The sequence below is a fragment of the Oncorhynchus keta genome, unplaced genomic scaffold (genome assembly GCF_023373465.1).
Source record: "Oncorhynchus keta strain PuntledgeMale-10-30-2019 unplaced genomic scaffold, Oket_V2 Un_contig_7541_pilon_pilon, whole genome shotgun sequence".
Classification (NCBI taxonomy): Eukaryota; Metazoa; Chordata; class Actinopteri; order Salmoniformes; family Salmonidae; genus Oncorhynchus; species Oncorhynchus keta.
Window position 1 is genome coordinate 294526 of NW_026289524.1, and position 18304 is coordinate 312829.

The following is an 18304-nucleotide window of genomic DNA, read 5'->3' on the forward strand; positions in this document are numbered from 1 at the left end:
TGAGCCTTTAATGTCCTGTTTCTCAGATCATCCACATTAACAAACACTCAATGACAACAAACACAAACAACGGAGTAAAACAATCACGTTCTGGGACAGTTGTACTCACACTGCATTTATAAATGATATTCTTCAAGAATGAATGAGAATATATCATTCATTGAATGACCATTGTACAGCAGCAAATATAGCAGATTGTACCTTAACAAGATGGTACCTTATAAGCTACAGTCAGACGTTGTTCAGTAGATTTGGTGACCAGAGAAAGACATACAGCCAGAGAGAAAGGTCAGTTGTATTTGTACTATGTGGATACACACCAACACACCTGTGACTTCCTGGTGACTTCCAGGTGTGCTCAAGTACTCTATGAAATGGGATTCAAACGAGGAAGCTCAGCAGAACGAGCATTGCAGTGTCACATATAAACACACAGTGACGTTGCAAATGTGGTCCAGGTCAAGAGGCAGTGCTGGTTACTACACACTGTTTTACTAGACAACAGAGCAGCGGTTCTATCATGGTCACTGTTGTTACGAACCTGATCATAGGGTTCTATCATGGTTATTGTTGTTACGATCCTGATCATAGGGTTCTATAATGGTCATTGTTGTTACGATCCTGATCATAGGGTTCTATCATGGTCATTGTCGTTACGATTCTGATCATAGGGGTTCTATCATGGTCATTGTCGTTACGATCCTGATCATAGGGTTCTATCATGGTCATTGTTGTTACGATCCTGATCATCATGGTCATTGTTGTTACGATCCTGATCATAGGGTTCTATCATGGTCATTGTTGTTACGATCCTGATCATAGGGTTCTATCATGGTCATTGTTGTTACGATCCTGATCATAGGGTTCTATCATGGTCATTGTTGTTACGATCCTGATCATAGGGTTCTATCATGGTCATTGTTGTTACGATCCTGATCATAGGGTTCTATCATGGTCATTGTTGTTACGATCCTGATCATAGGGTTCTATCATGGTCATTGTCGTTACCATCCTGATCATAGGGTTCTATCATGGTCATTGTCGTTACGATCCTGATCATAGGGTTCTATCATGGTCATTGTCGTTACCATCCTGATCATAGGGTTCTATCATGGTCATTGTCGTTACGATCCTGATCATAGGGTTCTATCATGGTCATTGTCGTTACGATCCTGATCATAGGGTTCTATCATGGTCATTGTCGTTACGATCCTGATCATAGGGTTCTATCATGGTCATTGTTGTTACGATCCTGATCATAGGGTTCTATCATGGTCATTGTCGTTACGATCCTGATCATAGGGTTCTATCATGGTCATTGTCGTTACGATCCTGATCATAGGGTTCTATCATGGTCATTGTTGTTACGATCCTGATCATAGGGTTCTATCATGGTCATTGTTGTTACGATCCTGATCATAGGGTTCTATCATGGTCATTGTCGTTACCATCCTGATCATAGGGTTCTATCATGGTCATTGTTGTTACGATCCTGATCATAGGGTTCTATCATGGTCATTGTCGTTACCATCCTGATCCTAGGGTTGTATAGGGTTCTATCACGGTCATTGTCGTTACCATCCTGATCCTAGGGTTGTATAGGGTTCTATCACGGTCATTGTCGTTACCATCCTGATCCTAGGGTTGTATAGGGTTCTATCACGGTCATTGTCGTTACCATCCTGATCCTAGGGTTGTATAGGGTTCTATCACGGTCATTGTCGTTACCATCCTGATCCTAGGGTTGTATAGGGTTCTAACACGGTCATTGTCGTTACCATCCTGATCCTAGGGTTGTATAGGGTTCTATCACGGTCATTGTCGTTACCATCCTGATCCTAGGGTTGTATAGGGTTCCTATCACGGTCTATCACGGTCATTGTCGTTACCATCCTGATCCTAGGGTTGTATAGGGTTCTATCACGGTCATTGTCGTTACCATCCTGATCCTAGGGTTGTATAGGGTTCTATCACGGTCATTGTCGTTACCATCCTGATCCTAGGGTTGTATAGGGTTCTATCACGGTCATTGTCGTTACCATCCTGATCCTAGGGTTGTATAGGGTTCTATCACGGTCATTGTCGTTACCATCCTGATCCTAGGGTTGTATAGGGTTTTATTAGGTACTTCCAGGTCAGACGGTCCAACAGACCAACAACAAATACAGACGGAACGTCTCCTTATATGGTAAACAATAAAATGTTTTATATCAGAGATTTATGGAAGCAGCACAAGGTGTTCCTCAATCCTCTGTCCTGTGACTGTTTGGAAACCTTCAGACCTGTTTGTCCATAATAAAGAGGGATCAGCTGTTCTCTCAGAACATACCATTCATTCCCCAGTCCACCGTGGATTTGATCTGATCGGGATCTGAACTTGAAGAATGAGAGAAGGAATTGACAACCTTGTGTTCCAGGTACGACCAGTCTTTTATCAATCAATTCGATGGGAAGTCTGTGTGTCTGAGATTTTAGATATCGTTTTCAGTGTATCATGTAATAGTACTGTGAGTAATGTTGCCCAGTGAGGAAGAGACCCCCACACCGAACCTCACTGGTTCACTAGGTTGAACTAGTTGGACAGTACTGTGAGTAATGTTGCCCAGTGAGGAAGAGACCCCCACACCGAACCTCACTGGTTCACTAGGTTGAACTAGTTGGACAGTACTGTTGGTAATGTTGCCCAGTGAGGAAGAGACCCCCACACCGAACCTCACTGGTTCACTAGGTTGAACTAGTTGGACAGTACTGTTGGTAATGTTGCCCAGTGAGGAAGAGACCCCCACACCGAACCTCACTGGTTCACTAGGTTGAACTAGTTGGACAGTACTGTGAGTAATGTTGCCCAGTGAGGAAGAGACCCCCACACCGAACCTCACTGGTTCACTAGGTTGAACTAGTTGGACAGTACTGTGAGTAATGTTGCCCAGTGAGGAAGAGACCCCCACACCGAACCTCACTGGTTCACTAGGTTGAACTAGTTGGACAGTACTGTGAGTAATGTTGCCCAGTGAGGAAGAGACCCCCACACCGAACCTCACTGGTTCACTAGGTTGAACTAGTTGGACAGTACTGTTGAGTAATGTTGCCCAGTGAGGAAGAGACCCCCACACCGAACCTCACTGGTTCACTAGGTTGAACTAGTTGGACAGTACTGTGAGTAATGTTGCCCAGTGAGGAAGAGACCCCCACACCGAACCTCACTGGTTCACTAGGTTGAACTAGTTGGACAGTACTGTGAGTAATGTTGCCCAGTGAGGAAGAGACCCCCACACCGAACCTCACTGGTTCACTAGGTTGAACTAGTTGGACAGTACTGTGAGTAATGTTGCCCAGTGAGGAAGAGACCCCCACACCGAACCTCACTGGTTCACTAGGTTGAACTAGTTGGACAGTACTGTTGGTAATGTTGCCCAGTGAGGAAGAGACCCCCACACCGAACCTCACTGGTTCACTAGGTTGAACTAGTTGGACAGTACTGTGAGTAATGTTGCCCAGTGAGGAAGAGACCCCCACACCGAACCTCACTGGTTCACTAGGTTGAACTAGTTGGACAGTACTGTGAGTAATGTTGCCCAGTGAGGAAGAGACCCCCACACCGAACCTCACTGGTTCACTAGGTTGAACTAGTTGGACAGTACTGTTGGTAATGTTGCCCAGTGAGGAAGAGACCCCCACACCGAACCTCACTGGTTCACTAGGTTGAACTAGTTGGACAGTACTGTGAGTAATGTTGCCCAGTGAGGAAGAGACCCCACACCGAACCTCACTGGTTCACTAGGTTGAACTAGTTGGACAGTACTGTGAGTAATGTTGCCCAGTGAGGAAGAGACCCCCACACCGAACCTCACTGGTTCACTAGGTTGAACTAGTTGGACAGTACTGTTGGTAATGTTGCCCAGTGAGGAAGAGACCCCCACACCGAACCTCACTGGTTCACTAGGTTGAACTAGTTGGACAGTACTGTGAGTAATGTTGCCCAGTGAGGAAGAGACCCCCACACCGAACCTCACTGGTTCACTAGGTTGAACTAGTTGGACAGTACTGTGAGTAATGTTGCCCAGTGAGGAAGAGACCCCCACACCGAACCTCACTGGTTCACTAGGTTGAACTAGTTGGACAGTACTGTGAGTAATGTTGCCCAGTGAGGAAGAGACCCCCACACCGAACCTCACTGGTTCACTAGGTTGAACTAGTTGGACAGTACTGTTGGTAATGTTGCCCAGTGAGGAAGAGACCCCCACACCGAACCTCACTGGTTCACTAGGTTGAACTAGTTGGACAGTACTGTGAGTAATGTTGCCCAGTGAGGAAGAGACCCCCACACCGAACCTCACTGGTTCACTAGGTTGAACTAGTTGGACAGTACTGTGAGTAATGTTGCCCAGTGAGGAAGAGACCCCCACACCGAACCTCACTGGTTCACTAGGTTGAACTAGTTGGACAGTACTGTGAGTAATGTTGCCCAGTGAGGAAGAGACCCCCACACCGAACCTCACTGGTTCACTAGGTTGAACTAGTTGGACAGTACTGTTGAGTAATGTTGCCCAGTGAGGAAGAGACCCCCACACCGAACCTCACTGGTTCACTAGGTTGAACTAGTTGGACAGTACTGTGAGTAATGTTGCCCAGTGAGGAAGAGACCCCCACACCGAACCTCACTGGTTCACTAGGTTGAACTAGTTGGACAGTACTGTGAGTAATGTTGCCCAGTGAGGAAGAGACCCCACACCGAACCTCACTGGTTCACTAGGTTGAACTAGTTGGACAGTACTGTTGGTAATGTTGCCCAGTGAGGAAGAGACCCCCACACCGAACCTCACTGGTTCACTAGGTTGAACTAGTTGGACAGTACTGTGAGTAATGTTGCCCAGTGAGGAAGAGACCCCCACACCGAACCTCACTGGTTCACTAGGTTGAACTAGTTGGACAGTACTGTTGAGTAATGTTGCCCAGTGAGGAAGAGACCCCCACACCGAACCTCACTGGTTCACTAGGTTGAACTAGTTGGACAGTACTGTGGTAATGTTGCCCAGTGAGGAAGAGACCCCACACCGAACCTCACTGGTTCACTAGGTTGAACTAGTTGGACAGTACTGTGAGTAATGTTGCCCAGTGAGGAAGAGACCCCCACACCGAACCTCACTGGTTCACTAGGTTGAACTAGTTGGACAGTACTGTGAGTAATGTTGCCCAGTGAGGAAGAGACCCCCACACCGAACCTCACTGGTTCACTAGGTTGAACTAGTTGGACAGTACTGTGAGTAATGTTGCCCAGTGAGGAAGAGACCCCACACCGAACCTCACTGGTTCACTAGGTTGAACTAGTTGGACAGTACTGTGAGTAATGTTGCCCAGTGAGGAAGAGACTGGTTCACCCCACACCGAACCTCACTGGTTCACTAGGTTGAACTAGTTGGACAGTACTGTGAGTAATGTTGCCCAGTGAGGAAGAGACCCCCACACCGAACCTCACTGGTTCACTAGGTTGAACTAGTTGGACAGTACTGTTGAGTAATGTTGCCCAGTGAGGAAGAGACCCCACACCGAACCTCACTGGTTCACTAGGTTGAACTAGTTGGACAGTACTGTGAGTAATGTTGCCCAGTGAGGAAGAGACCCCACACCGAACCTCACTGGTTCACTAGGTTGAACTAGTTGGACAGTACTGTGAGTAATGTTGCCCAGTGAGGAAGAGACCCCCACACCGAACCTCACTGGTTCACTAGGTTGAACTAGTTGGACAGTACTGTGAGTAATGTTGCCCAGTGAGGAAGAGACCCCACACCGAACCTCACTGGTTCACTAGGTTGAACTAGTTGGACAGTACTGTTGGTAATGTTGCCCAGTGAGGAAGAGACCCCCACACCGAACCTCACTGGTTCACTAGGTTGAACTAGTTGGACAGTACTGTGAGTAATGTTGCCCAGTGAGGAAGAGACCCCCACACCGAACCTCACTGGTTCACTAGGTTGAACTAGTTGGACAGTACTGTTGGTAATGTTGCCCAGTGAGGAAGAGACCCCCACACCGAACCTCACTGGTTCACTAGGTTGAACTAGTTGGACAGTACTGTTGAGTAATGTTGCCCAGTGAGGAAGAGACCCCACACCGAACCTCACTGGTTCACTAGGTTGAACTAGTTGGACAGTACTGTGAGTAATGTTGCCCAGTGAGGAAGAGACCCCACACCGAACCTCACTGGTTCACTAGGTTGAACTAGTTGGACAGTACTGTTGGTAATGTTGCCCAGTGAGGAAGAGACCCCCACACCGAACCTCACTGGTTCACTAGGTTGAACTAGTTGGACAGTACTGTGAGTAATGTTGCCCAGTGAGGAAGAGACCCCCACACCGAACCTCACTGGTTCACTAGGTTGAACTAGTTGGACAGTACTGTTGGTAATGTTGCCCAGTGAGGAAGAGACCCCCACACCGAACCTCACTGGTTCACTAGGTTGAACTAGTTGGACAGTACTGTTGGTAATGTTGCCCAGTGAGGAAGAGACCCCCACACCGAACCTCACTGGTTCACTAGGTTGAACTAGTTGGACAGTACTGTGAGTAATGTTGCCCAGTGAGGAAGAGACCCCCACACCGAACCTCACTGGTTCACTAGGTTGAACTAGTTGGACAGTACTGTTGGTAATGTTGCCCAGTGAGGAAGAGACCCCCACACCGAACCTCACTGGTTCACTAGGTTGAACTAGTTGGACAGTACTGTGAGTAATGTTGCCCAGTGAGGAAGAGACTCCCACACCGAACCTCACTGGTTCACTAGGTTGAACTAGTTGGACAGTACTGTTGGTAATGTTGCCCAGTGAGGAAGAGACCCCCACACCGAACCTCACTGGTTCACCCCATGTTGCCCACCGAACCTCACTGGTTCACTAGGTTGAACTAGTTGGACAGTACTGTTGGTAATGTTGCCCAGTGAGGAAGAGACCCCACACCGAACCTCACTGGTTCACTAGGTTGAACTAGTTGGACAGTACTGTGAGTAATGTTGCCCAGTGAGGAAGAGACCCCCACACCGAACCTCACTGGTTCACTAGGTTGAACTAGTTGGACAGTACTGTTGGTAATGTTGCCCAGTGAGGAAGAGACCCCACACCGAACCTCACTGGTTCACTAGGTTGAACTAGTTGGACAGTACTGTGAGTAATGTTGCCCAGTCACCGAACCTCACTGGTTCACTAGGTTGAACTAGTTGGACAGTACTGTGAGTAATGTTGCCCAGTGAGGAAGAGACCCCCACACCGAACCTCACTGGTTCACTAGGTTGAACTAGTTGGACAGTACTGTTGGTAATGTTGCCCAGTGAGGAAGAGACCCCCACACCGAACCTCACTGGTTCACTAGGTTGAACTAGTTGGACAGTACTGTGAGTAATGTTGCCCAGTGAGGAAGAGACCCCCACACCGAACCTCACTGGTTCACTAGGTTGAACTAGTTGGACAGTACTGTTGGTAATGTTGCCCAGTGAGGAAGAGACCCCCACACCGAACCTCACTGGTTCACTAGGTTGAACTAGTTGGACAGTACTGTTGGTAATGTTGCCCAGTGAGGAAGAGACCCCCACACCGAACCTCACTGGTTCACTAGGTTGAACTAGTTGGACAGTACTGTTGGTAATGTTGCCCAGTGAGGAAGAGACCCCCACACCGAACCTCACTGGTTCACTAGGTTGAACTAGTTGGACAGTACTGTGAGTAATGTTGCCCAGTGAGGAAGAGACCCCACACCGAACCTCACTGGTTCACTAGGTTGAACTAGTTGGACAGTACTGTTGAGTAATGTTGCCCAGTGAGGAAGAGACCCCACACCGAACCTCACTGGTTCACTAGGTTGAACTAGTTGGACAGTACTGTTGGTAATGTTGCCCAGTGAGGAAGAGACCCCCACACCGAACCTCACTGGTTCACTAGGTTGAACTAGTTGGACAGTACTGTTGGTAATGTTGCCCAGTGAGGAAGAGACCCCCACACCGAACCTCACTGGTTCACTAGGTTGAACTAGTTGGACAGTACTGTGGTAATGTTGCCCAGTGAGGAAGAGACCCCCACACCGAACCTCACTGGTTCACTAGGTTGAACTAGTTGGACAGTACTGTGAGTAATGTTGCCCAGTGAGGAAGAGACCCCACACCGAACCTCACTGGTTCACTAGGTTGAACTAGTTGGACAGTACTGTTGAGTAATGTTGCCCAGTGAGGAAGAGACCCCACACCGAACCTCACTGGTTCACTAGGTTGAACTAGTTGGACAGTACTGTGAGTAATGTTGCCCAGTGAGGAAGAGACCCCCACACCGAACCTCACTGGTTCACTAGGTTGAACTAGTTGGACAGTACTGTTGGTAATGTTGCCCAGTGAGGAAGAGACCCCCACACCGAACCTCACTGGTTCACTAGGTTGAACTAGTTGGACAGTACTGTTGAGTAATGTTGCCCAGTGAGGAAGAGACCCCACACCGAACCTCACTGGTTCACTAGGTTGAACTAGTTGGACAGTACTGTGAGTAATGTTGCCCAGTGAGGAAGAGACCCCCACACCGAACCTCACTGGTTCACTAGGTTGAACTAGTTGGACAGTACTGTTGAGTAATGTTGCCCAGTGAGGAAGAGACCCCCACACCGAACCTCACTGGTTCACTAGGTTGAACTAGTTGAGTACTAGTTGGTTCACAGTACTAGTTGGACAGTACTGTGGTAATGTTGCCCAGTGAGGAAGAGACCCCCACACCGAACCTCACTGGTTCACTAGGTTGAACTAGTTGGACAGTACTGTTGGTAATGTTGCCCAGTGAGGAAGAGACCCCCACACCGAACCTCACTGGTTCACTAGGTTGAACTAGTTGGACAGTACTGTTGAGTAATGTTGCCCAGTGAGGAAGAGACCCCCACACCGAACCTCACTGGTTCACTAGGTTGAACTAGTTGGACAGTACTGTGGTAATGTTGCCCAGTGAGGAAGAGACCCCCACACCGAACCTCACTGGTTCACTAGGTTGAACTAGTTGGACAGTACTGTTGGTAATGTTGCCCAGTGAGGAAGAGACCCCCACACCGAACCTCACTGGTTCACTAGGTTGAACTAGTTGGACAGTACTGTGAGTAATGTTGCCCAGTGAGGAAGAGACCCCCACACCGAACCTCACTGGTTCACTAGGTTGAACTAGTTGGACAGTACTGTGAGTAATGTTGCCCAGTGAGGAAGAGACCCCACACCGAACCTCACTGGTTCACTAGGTTGAACTAGTTGGACAGTACTGTTGGTAATGTTGCCCAGTGAGGAAGAGACCCCCACACCGAACCTCACTGGTTCACTAGGTTGAACTAGTTGGACAGTACTGTGAGTAATGTTGCCCAGTGAGGAAGAGACCCCACACCGAACCTCACTGGTTCACTAGGTTGAACTAGTTGGACAGTACTGTTGAGTAATGTTGCCCAGTGAGGAAGAGACCCCCACACCGAACCTCACTGGTTCACTAGGTTGAACTAGTTGGACAGTACTGTGAGTAATGTTGCCCAGTGAGGAAGAGACCCCCACACCGAACCTCACTGGTTCACTAGGTTGAACTAGTTGGACAGTACTGTGAGTAATGTTGCCCAGTGAGGAAGAGACCCCACACCGAACCTCACTGGTTCACTAGGTTGAACTAGTTGGACAGTACTGTGAGTAATGTTGCCCAGTGAGGAAGAGACCCCCACACCGAACCTCACTGGTTCACTAGGTTGAACTAGTTGGACAGTACTGTGAGTAATGTTGCCCAGTGAGGAAGAGACCCCCACACCGAACCTCACTGGTTCACTAGGTTGAACTAGTTGGACAGTACTGTGAGTAATGTTGCCCAGTGAGGAAGAGACCCCCACACCGAACCTCACTGGTTCACTAGGTTGAACTAGTTGGACAGTACTGTGAGTAATGTTGCCCAGTGAGGAAGAGACCCCACACCGAACCTCACTGGTTCACTAGGTTGAACTAGTTGGACAGTACTGTGAGTAATGTTGCCCAGTGAGGAAGAGACCCCCACACCGAACCTCACTGGTTCACTAGGTTGAACTAGTTGGACAGTACTGTGAGTAATGTTGCCCAGTGAGGAAGAGACCCCACACCGAACCTCACTGGTTCACTAGGTTGAACTAGTTGGACAGTACTGTTGGTAATGTTGCCCAGTGAGGAAGAGACCCCCACACCGAACCTCACTGGTTCACTAGGTTGAACTAGTTGGACAGTACTGTTGGTAATGTTGCCCAGTGAGGAAGAGACCCACACCGAACCTCACTGGTTCACTAGGTTGAACTAGTTGGACAGTACTGTGAGTAATGTTGCCCAGTGAGGAAGAGACCCCCACACCGAACCTCACTGGTTCACTAGGTTGAACTAGTTGGACAGTACTGTTGAGTAATGTTGCCCAGTGAGGAAGAGACCCCACACCGAACCTCACTGGTTCACTAGGTTGAACTAGTTGGACAGTACTGTGAGTAATGTTGCCCAGTGAGGAAGAGACCCCCACACCGAACCTCACTGGTTCACTAGGTTGAACTAGTTGGACAGTACTGTGAGTAATGTTGCCCAGTGAGGAAGAGACCCCCACACCGAACCTCACTGGTTCACTAGGTTGAACTAGTTGGACAGTACTGTGAGTAATGTTGCCCAGTGAGGAAGAGACCCCCACACCGAACCTCACTGGTTCACTAGGTTGAACTAGTTGGACAGTACTGTTGGTAATGTTGCCCAGTGAGGAAGAGACCCCACACCGAACCTCACTGGTTCACTAGGTTGAACTAGTTGGACAGTACTGTGAGTAATGTTGCCCAGTGAGGAAGAGACCCCCACACCGAACCTCACTGGTTCACTAGGTTGAACTAGTTGGACAGTACTGTTGGTAATGTTGCCCAGTGAGGAAGAGACCCCACACCGAACCTCACTGGTTCACTAGGTTGAACTAGTTGGACAGTACTGTTGGTAATGTTGCCCAGTGAGGAAGAGACTCCCACACCGAACCTCACTGGTTCACTAGGTTGAACTAGTTGGACAGTACTGTTGGTAATGTTGCCCAGTGAGGAAGAGACCCCCACACCGAACCTCACTGGTTCACTAGGTTGAACTAGTTGGACAGTACTGTTGGTAATGTTGCCCAGTGAGGAAGAGACCCCCACACCGAACCTCACTGGTTCACTAGGTTGAACTAGTTGGACAGTACTGTGAGTAATGTTGCCCAGTGAGGAAGAGACCCCCACACCGAACCTCACTGGTTCACTAGGTTGAACTAGTTGGACAGTACTGTGAGTAATGTTGCCCAGTGAGGAAGAGACCCCACACCGAACCTCACTGGTTCACTAGGTTGAACTAGTTGGACAGTACTGTTGGTAATGTTGCCCAGTGAGGAAGAGACCCCCACACCGAACCTCACTGGTTCACTAGGTTGAACTAGTTGGACAGTACTGTGAGTAATGTTGCCCAGTGAGGAAGAGACCTCCTGGTTCACTAGGTTGAACACAGTACGAACCTCACTGGTTCACTAGGTTGAACTAGTTGGACAGTACTGTTGGTAATGTTGCCCAGTGAGGAAGAGACCCCACACCGAACCTCACTGGTTCACTAGGTTGAACTAGTTGGACAGTACTGTTGGTAATGTTGCCCAGTGAGGAAGAGACCCCCACACCGAACCTCACTGGTTCACTAGGTTGAACTAGTTGGACAGTACTGTTGGTAATGTTGCCCAGTGAGGAAGAGACCCCCACACCGAACCTCACTGGTTCAGTAGGTTGAACTAGTTGGACAGTACTGTTGGTAATGTTGCCCAGTGAGGAAGAGACCCCCACACCGAACCTCACTGGTTCAGTAGGTTGAACTAGTTGGACAGTACTGTTGGTAATGTTGCCCAGTGAGGGTCGGTGTGGGGGTCTCTTCCTGGTTCAGTAGGTTGAACTAGCTGGACAGTACTGTTGGTAATGTTGCCCAGTGAGGGTCGGTGTGGGGGTCTCTTCCTGGTTCAGTAGGTTGAACTAGCTGGACAGTACTGTGGGTAATGTTGCCCAGTGAGGGTCGGTGTGGGGGTAACCTCCTGGTTCAGTAGGTTGTGGTAATGTTGCCCAGTGGTCTCTTCCTGGTTCAGTAGGTTGAACTAGCTGGACAGTACTGTTGGTAATGTTGCCCAGTAGGTTGAACTAGCTGGACAGTACTGTGGGTAATGTTGCCCAGTGAGGAAGAGTCGGTGTGGGGGTCTCTCCTGGTTCAGTAGGTTGAACTAGCTGGACAGTACTGTGGTAATGTTGCCCAGTGAGGAAGTCGGTGTGGGGGTCCTTCACTGGTTCAGTAGGTTGAACTAGCTGGACAGTACTGTTGGTAATGTTGCCCAGTGAGTGGGGGTCTCTTCCTGGTTCAGTAGGTTGAACTAGCTGGACAGTACTGTTGGTAATGTTGCCCAGTGAGGGTCTGGTGTACTGTTGGTAATGTTGGGGGTCTCTTCGAACCTGGTTCAGTAGGTTGAACTAGCTGGACAGTACTGTTGGTAATGTTGCCCAGTGAGGTTGCCCAGTGAGGAAGAGTGTGGGAATCTTCCTGGTTCAGTAGGTTGAACTAGCTGGACAGTACTGTTGGTAATGTTGCCCAGTGAGGGTCGGTGTGGGGGTCTCTTCCTGGTTCAGTAGGTTGAACTAGCTGGACTGTACTGTTGGTAATGTTGCCCAGTGAGGGTCGGGGTCTCTTCCTGGTTCAGTAGGTTGAACTAGCTGGACTGTACTGTTGGTAATGTTGCCCAGTGAGGGTCGGTGTGGGGTCTCTTCCTGGTTCAGTAGGTTGAACTAGCTGGACTGTACTGTTGGTAATGTTGCCCAGTGAGGGTCGGTGTGGGGGTCTCTTCCTGGTTCAGTAGGTTGAACTAGCTGGACTGTACTGTTGTTAGAGATCTAAAGATGTTTCACTCCTCTTGAAAACATGCTGTAAACGCCAAGTCAGATGTGTAAGAGAGAGATCAGCGCTACTTCTGCTTTCACTCTGCGGCACAGTAAAATAAACTGGACCAACCTGTAAAAGGCACAGGGTAAACAGATGTAGGATCTTAATTTGAGGCAGCTCCTGCAGAAACAGGAAATGTTAATTATTATGTGGATTATAAGGAATGGACAGTTTTGTAGGGTTTATACATTTTTACTTTAAAAAATTTAGAAGCCTTTTTAAAACTAAAAAACAATACAGGTTTGCATTTCCTGCTGTGGAAGACAATGCTCAGCAACAAAAGAGTGATCAAATTAAGATCCTACATCAATAGAGTTGGAGTGAGTCAATGATTGCACTTCCTGTATTTCTGTCCTGTAAAACTTCCATCTTTGCCTCAGACCGTACATTCTCACTTCTCATCCACAGTTTAGTTAAGTGTGGCTCAGTCTCTCTCCTTACCTCCTCAGTCTCTCTCCTCTCCTCCCCATGGAGCAGTTTATCAGTGTCTGGGTTCGGGATCCTCGGATTCAGAAGAAGGACTTTTGGCATGCCCACATGGACTATGAAATCTGTATACATGTAAGTATGATGTCCTGAGACAATGGGGGGAAATGAAGGAGATGTGGCTGACGTGCAAACCAATATTTCATTTCCAAATTGGTTAAATTTAGGTTAAGGCTATTAGGTTAAGGTAAGGGTCTGTTTTAGTTTTCTCCACCTGTTCATACGGATGATGGAATATCAGTGTTAAACTGCTGTTGTCTCTGCTCAGACCAACAGTCTCTGCTTCACTAAGAAGATCTCCTGTGTGAGGAGAAGGTACCGTGACTTCGTATGGCTCCGGCAGAAACTACAGGCTAACTCCCTACTCATGTGGGTATTCATAGGAGGATGGCATACTCTATATGTGTAGCATATTGACCTAAGATAGCTGGGGACACATTTAACAAGTGTACATAAAGAAATTAATTCCACATGTCTTGTGTCTCTAGCTAGTAGCTGTTAAAAAAGGTGCCAATTATTTTATATTCTTTAAGAATCAATGACTATATATAATTAATTAAACAGTCCAAAAAATGGATGTACCAATCCCAGATTGCCCCTTTAAGTGTGTTTTGATTTGATTGTGTCCATTTCCAGGGTCCAGCTGCCTGAACTACCACCTAAGAACCCTTTCTTTAACCTGAACAACGCCCAGCAGATCACAGAGAGGATGAAGGGCCTCCAGAAGTTCCTTGAACTGTGAGTGTCCTCCTAACAAACATTACAAATAATAACAAGAAAAATAGTTTGAAAAAAATACTAGAAAAACAACAGTTCTACTCAAAGGTTAAAGGCCGACTAAACATTTGTTACACGTGTGTCTCCTCGTTGCTGCACTAGGTTGTGTCTCCTCGTTGCTGCACTAGGTTGTGTCTCCTCGTTGCTGCACTACGTTGTGTCTCCTCGTTGCTGCACTAGGTTGTGTCTCCTCGTTGCTGCACTAGGTTGTGTCTCCTCGTTGCTGCACTAGGTTGTGTCTCCTCGTTGCTGCACTAGGTTGTGTCTCCTCGTTGCTGCACTAGGTTGTGTCTCCTCGTTGCTGCACTAGGTTGTGTCTCCTCGTTGCTGCACTAGGTTGTGTCTCCTCGTTGCTGCACTAGGTTGTGTCTCCTCGTTGCTGCACTAGGTTGTGTCTCCTCGTTGCTGCACTAGGTTGTGTCTCCTCGTTGCTGCACTAGGTTGTGTCTCCTCGTTGCTGCACTAGGTTGTGTCTCCTCGTTGCTGCACTAGGTTGTGTCTCCTCGTTGCTGCACTAGGTTGTGTCTCCTCGTTGCTGCACTAGGTCTCCTTGTGTCTCCTCGTTGCTGCACTAGGTTGTGTCTCCTCGTTGCTGCACTAGGTTGTGTCTCCTCGTTGCTGCACTAGGTTGTGTCTCCTCGTTGCTGCACTAGGTTGTGTCTCCTCGTTGCTGCACTAGGTTGTGTCTCCTCGTTGCTGCACTAGGTTGTGTCTCCTCGTTGCTGCACTAGGTTGTGTCTCCTCGTTGCTGCACTAGGTTGTGTCTCCTCGTTGCTGCACTAGGTTGTGTCTCCTCGTTGCTGCACTAGGTTGTGTCTCCTCGTTGCTGCACTAGGTCTCCTCGTTGTCTCCTCGTTGCTGCACTAGGTTGTGTCTCCTCGTTAGGTTGTGTCTCCTCGTTGCTGCACTAGGTTGTGTCTCCTCGTTGCTGCACTAGGTTGTGTCTCCTCGTTGCTGCACTAGGTTGTGTCTCCTCGTTGCTGCAGGTTGTGTCTCCTCGTTGCTGCACTAGGTTGTGTCTCCTCGTTGCTGCACTAGGTTGTGTCTCCTCGTTGCTGCACTAGGTTGTGTCTCCTCGTTGCTGCACTAGGTTGTGTCTCCTCGTTGCTGGTTGTGTCTCCTCGTTGCTGCACTAGGTTGTGTCTCCTCGTTGCTGCACTAGGTTGTGTCTCCTCGTTGCTGCACTAGGTTGTGTCTCCTCGTTGCTGCACTAGGTTGTGTCTCCTCGTTGCTGCACTAGGTTGTGTCTCCTCGTTGCTGCACTAGGTTGTGTCTCCTCGTTGCTGCACTAGGTTGTGTCTCCTCGTTGCTGCACTAGGTTGTGTCTCCTCGTTGCTGCACTAGGTTGTGTCTCCTCGTTGCTGCACTAGGTTGTGTCTCCTCGTTGCTGCACTAGGTTGTGTCTCCTCGTTGCTGCACTAGGTTGTGTCTCCTCGTTGCTGCACTAGGTTGTGTCTCCTCGTTGCTGCACTAGGTTGTGTCTCCTCGTTGCTGCACTAGGTTGTGTCTCCTCGTTGCTGCACTAGGTTGCTGCACTCCTCGTTGCTGCACTAGGTTGTGTCTCCTCGTTGCTGCACTAGGTTGTGTCTCCTCGTTGCTGCACTAGGTTGTGTCTCCTCGTTGCTGCACTAGGTTGTGTCTCCTCGTTGCTGCACTAGGTTGTGTCTCCTCGTTGCTGCACTAGGTTGTGTCTCCTCGTTGCTGCACTAGGTTGTGTCTCCTCGTTGCTGCACTAGGTCGTGTCTCCTCGTTGCTGCACTAGGTTGTGTCTCCTCGGTTTTTCTGGCGCTAGTGAACAATAGACGCTGTAATAGGTTCTATTTTTAACCAATGTTCAACAAATCAACAGACCTATGAATATCCATTTGTATTTATGGGTCTGTTGGTATAGTACCAGAGTTTCAGACCCATGAATATCCATTTGTATTTATGGGTCTGTTGGTATAGTACCAGAGTTTCATTGGTCTTTCATGCCAGGACCCTGGAGAGTAATCTGCTTCTGTCAGACAGCTGTCTGCACCTCTTCCTGCAGTCGGAGCTGGGGGTGTCCCAGATAGAGGCCTGCGCCTCAGGTAGAACCCATTACTCTGTGTCCCAGGCCGTGCTGCGCTGCGGCTGCAAACTGCAACGCTTCCACTCCCAGGAGGACCTGTTAGAGACCAGCCGCAAGGAGTCCTGTGACTCGGACTCTGTTAGGTAGGTAGGCCTCACAAGCACACACACACACACACACAAACATTAGACACACACACACACACACACACACACACACACACACACACACACACACACACACACACACACACACACACACACACACACACACACACAATGTATGTAAAAGTCAAACCTAACAGAAAGGGTGACATTATATGATTACAGTTGAATTGGAATTCTCTGTCCAGTGCAGTTGAATTGGAATTCTCTGTCCAGGGCAGTTGAATTGGAATTCTCTGTCCAGTGCAGTTGAATTGGAATTCTCTGTCCAGTGCAGTTGAATTGGAATTCTCTGTCCAGTGCAGTTGAATTGGAATTCTCTGTCCAGGGCAGTTGAATTGGAATTCTCTGTCCAGTGCAGTTGAATTGGAATCCTCTGTCCAGTGCAGTTGAATTGGAATTCTCTGTCCAGTGCAGTTGAATTGGAATTCTCTGTCCAGGGCAGTTAAATTTAATTGTACAGAATGTGTCTCTTTTTTCAGTGGGTTTGTGGAGCCGGCGCCCAGCAGTAAAGATGGAACTACTTCCTCACTCCCAGAGACCCTAGATCTGTCTCTACCTGATAGGACCAGACCTAACCCCAACCAGGAAGAGACCCTAGCTCTGTCTCAACCTGATAGGACCAGACCTAACCCCGACCAGGAAGAGACCCTAGCTCTGTCTCTACCTGATAGGACCAGACCTAACCCCGACCAGGAAGAGACCCTAGCTCTGTCTCTACCTGATAGGACCAGACCTAACCCCGACCAGGAAGAGACCCTAGCTCTGTCTCTACCTGATAGGACCAGACCTAACCCCGACCAGGAAGAGACCCTAGCTCTGTCTCTACCTGATAGGACCAGACCTAACCACAACCAGGAAGAGACCCTAGCTCTGTCTCTACCTGATAGGACCAGACCTAACCCCGACCAGGAAGAGACCCTAGATCTGTCTCTACCTGATAGGACCAGACCTAACCACACCAGGAAGAGACCCTAGCTCTGTCTCTACCTGATAGGACCAGACCTAACCACAATCAGGAAGAGACCCTAGTTCTGTCTCTACCTGATAGGACCAGACCTAACCCCGACCAGGAAGAAGACACTCTCAGAATGCCTGTCTCTCCATGGGAACATCACCGCCAACCAGGACATGGTAGCTTACAATATTCTGCATCCCAAATGTCACCCGATAGTGCACTACTTTGGACCAGAGCCCTATGTAGGGAATAGGGTGCTAATTTGGACACTGTCTTTGCTCTCATTTCATCTTAAAATAATGTTCCCACTCCCACACAGCTTTTAAAATAAGGCTTCCACACGGCTTTTTGTCATCCATTTCTCCAAACTACTGTCACCATAACTATCTTGTCTTTCTGACACCAAAACTGTTTTTTTACTTCTATTTTTTTCCAGAGAAGATGATGAGGGAATATATGTGTTTATGTCTGTGTAGTTTTGTGAAATATTTGTAAAGTCCAAAAATCTGAAATATGTCAATATTAGGATACCTTCACTGTAAATAAAGTCAGTTCTAATGTTTTTTTGTTGTAATAATGTTCCTGATTGTGGTTACAAAGGAAGGGAATGTTATCAGTTTTAAAACACTTATCCTGTTCGTGTCAAGTGATGGAAACTACATTTTGGTTTTGATTAAACAGTTGGCCTACATCTGCCCAGTAGAGGGCAGTATTGTTGTATTCAACCAGCCGCATCACGACATTAATTGGTCACTTTCTACCACTTTATGTCAAAATAATACTGGAAATGACATAGAACAATGAATCGCCGTGACAACAGGCAACAAAAATTATTAATATCTTAGTACTTAAGACTTACTGGCCTTAACCACCAGTAGTAGGAACCATTTTATGACATTGTAT

The 18304-nt window shown here is 48.1% G+C and overlaps 1 protein-coding gene across 2 annotated transcripts; it reads left to right on the forward strand.

Annotated features, from left to right (window-relative positions):
- Positions 1-13299: 13299 nt before the first annotated feature.
- Positions 13300-17964, forward strand: snx10b (sorting nexin 10b). Of its 2 annotated transcripts, none has more exons than XM_052511827.1 (5): positions 13300-13524; positions 13718-13818; positions 14086-14187; positions 16204-16426; positions 16926-17071. In XM_052511827.1, exons 1-4 carry the CDS (start codon positions 13432-13434, stop codon positions 16424-16426), a joined length of 519 nt encoding a protein of 172 aa, XP_052367787.1. In that variant the 5' UTR covers positions 13300-13431; the 3' UTR covers positions 16926-17071. The 2 variants fall into 2 exon arrangements, with proteins under 2 accessions (XP_052367787.1, XP_052367786.1); XM_052511826.1 differs by having other exon boundaries at positions 13301-13524; positions 16204-16422; positions 16926-17964.
- Positions 17965-18304: the final 340 nt, after the last annotated feature.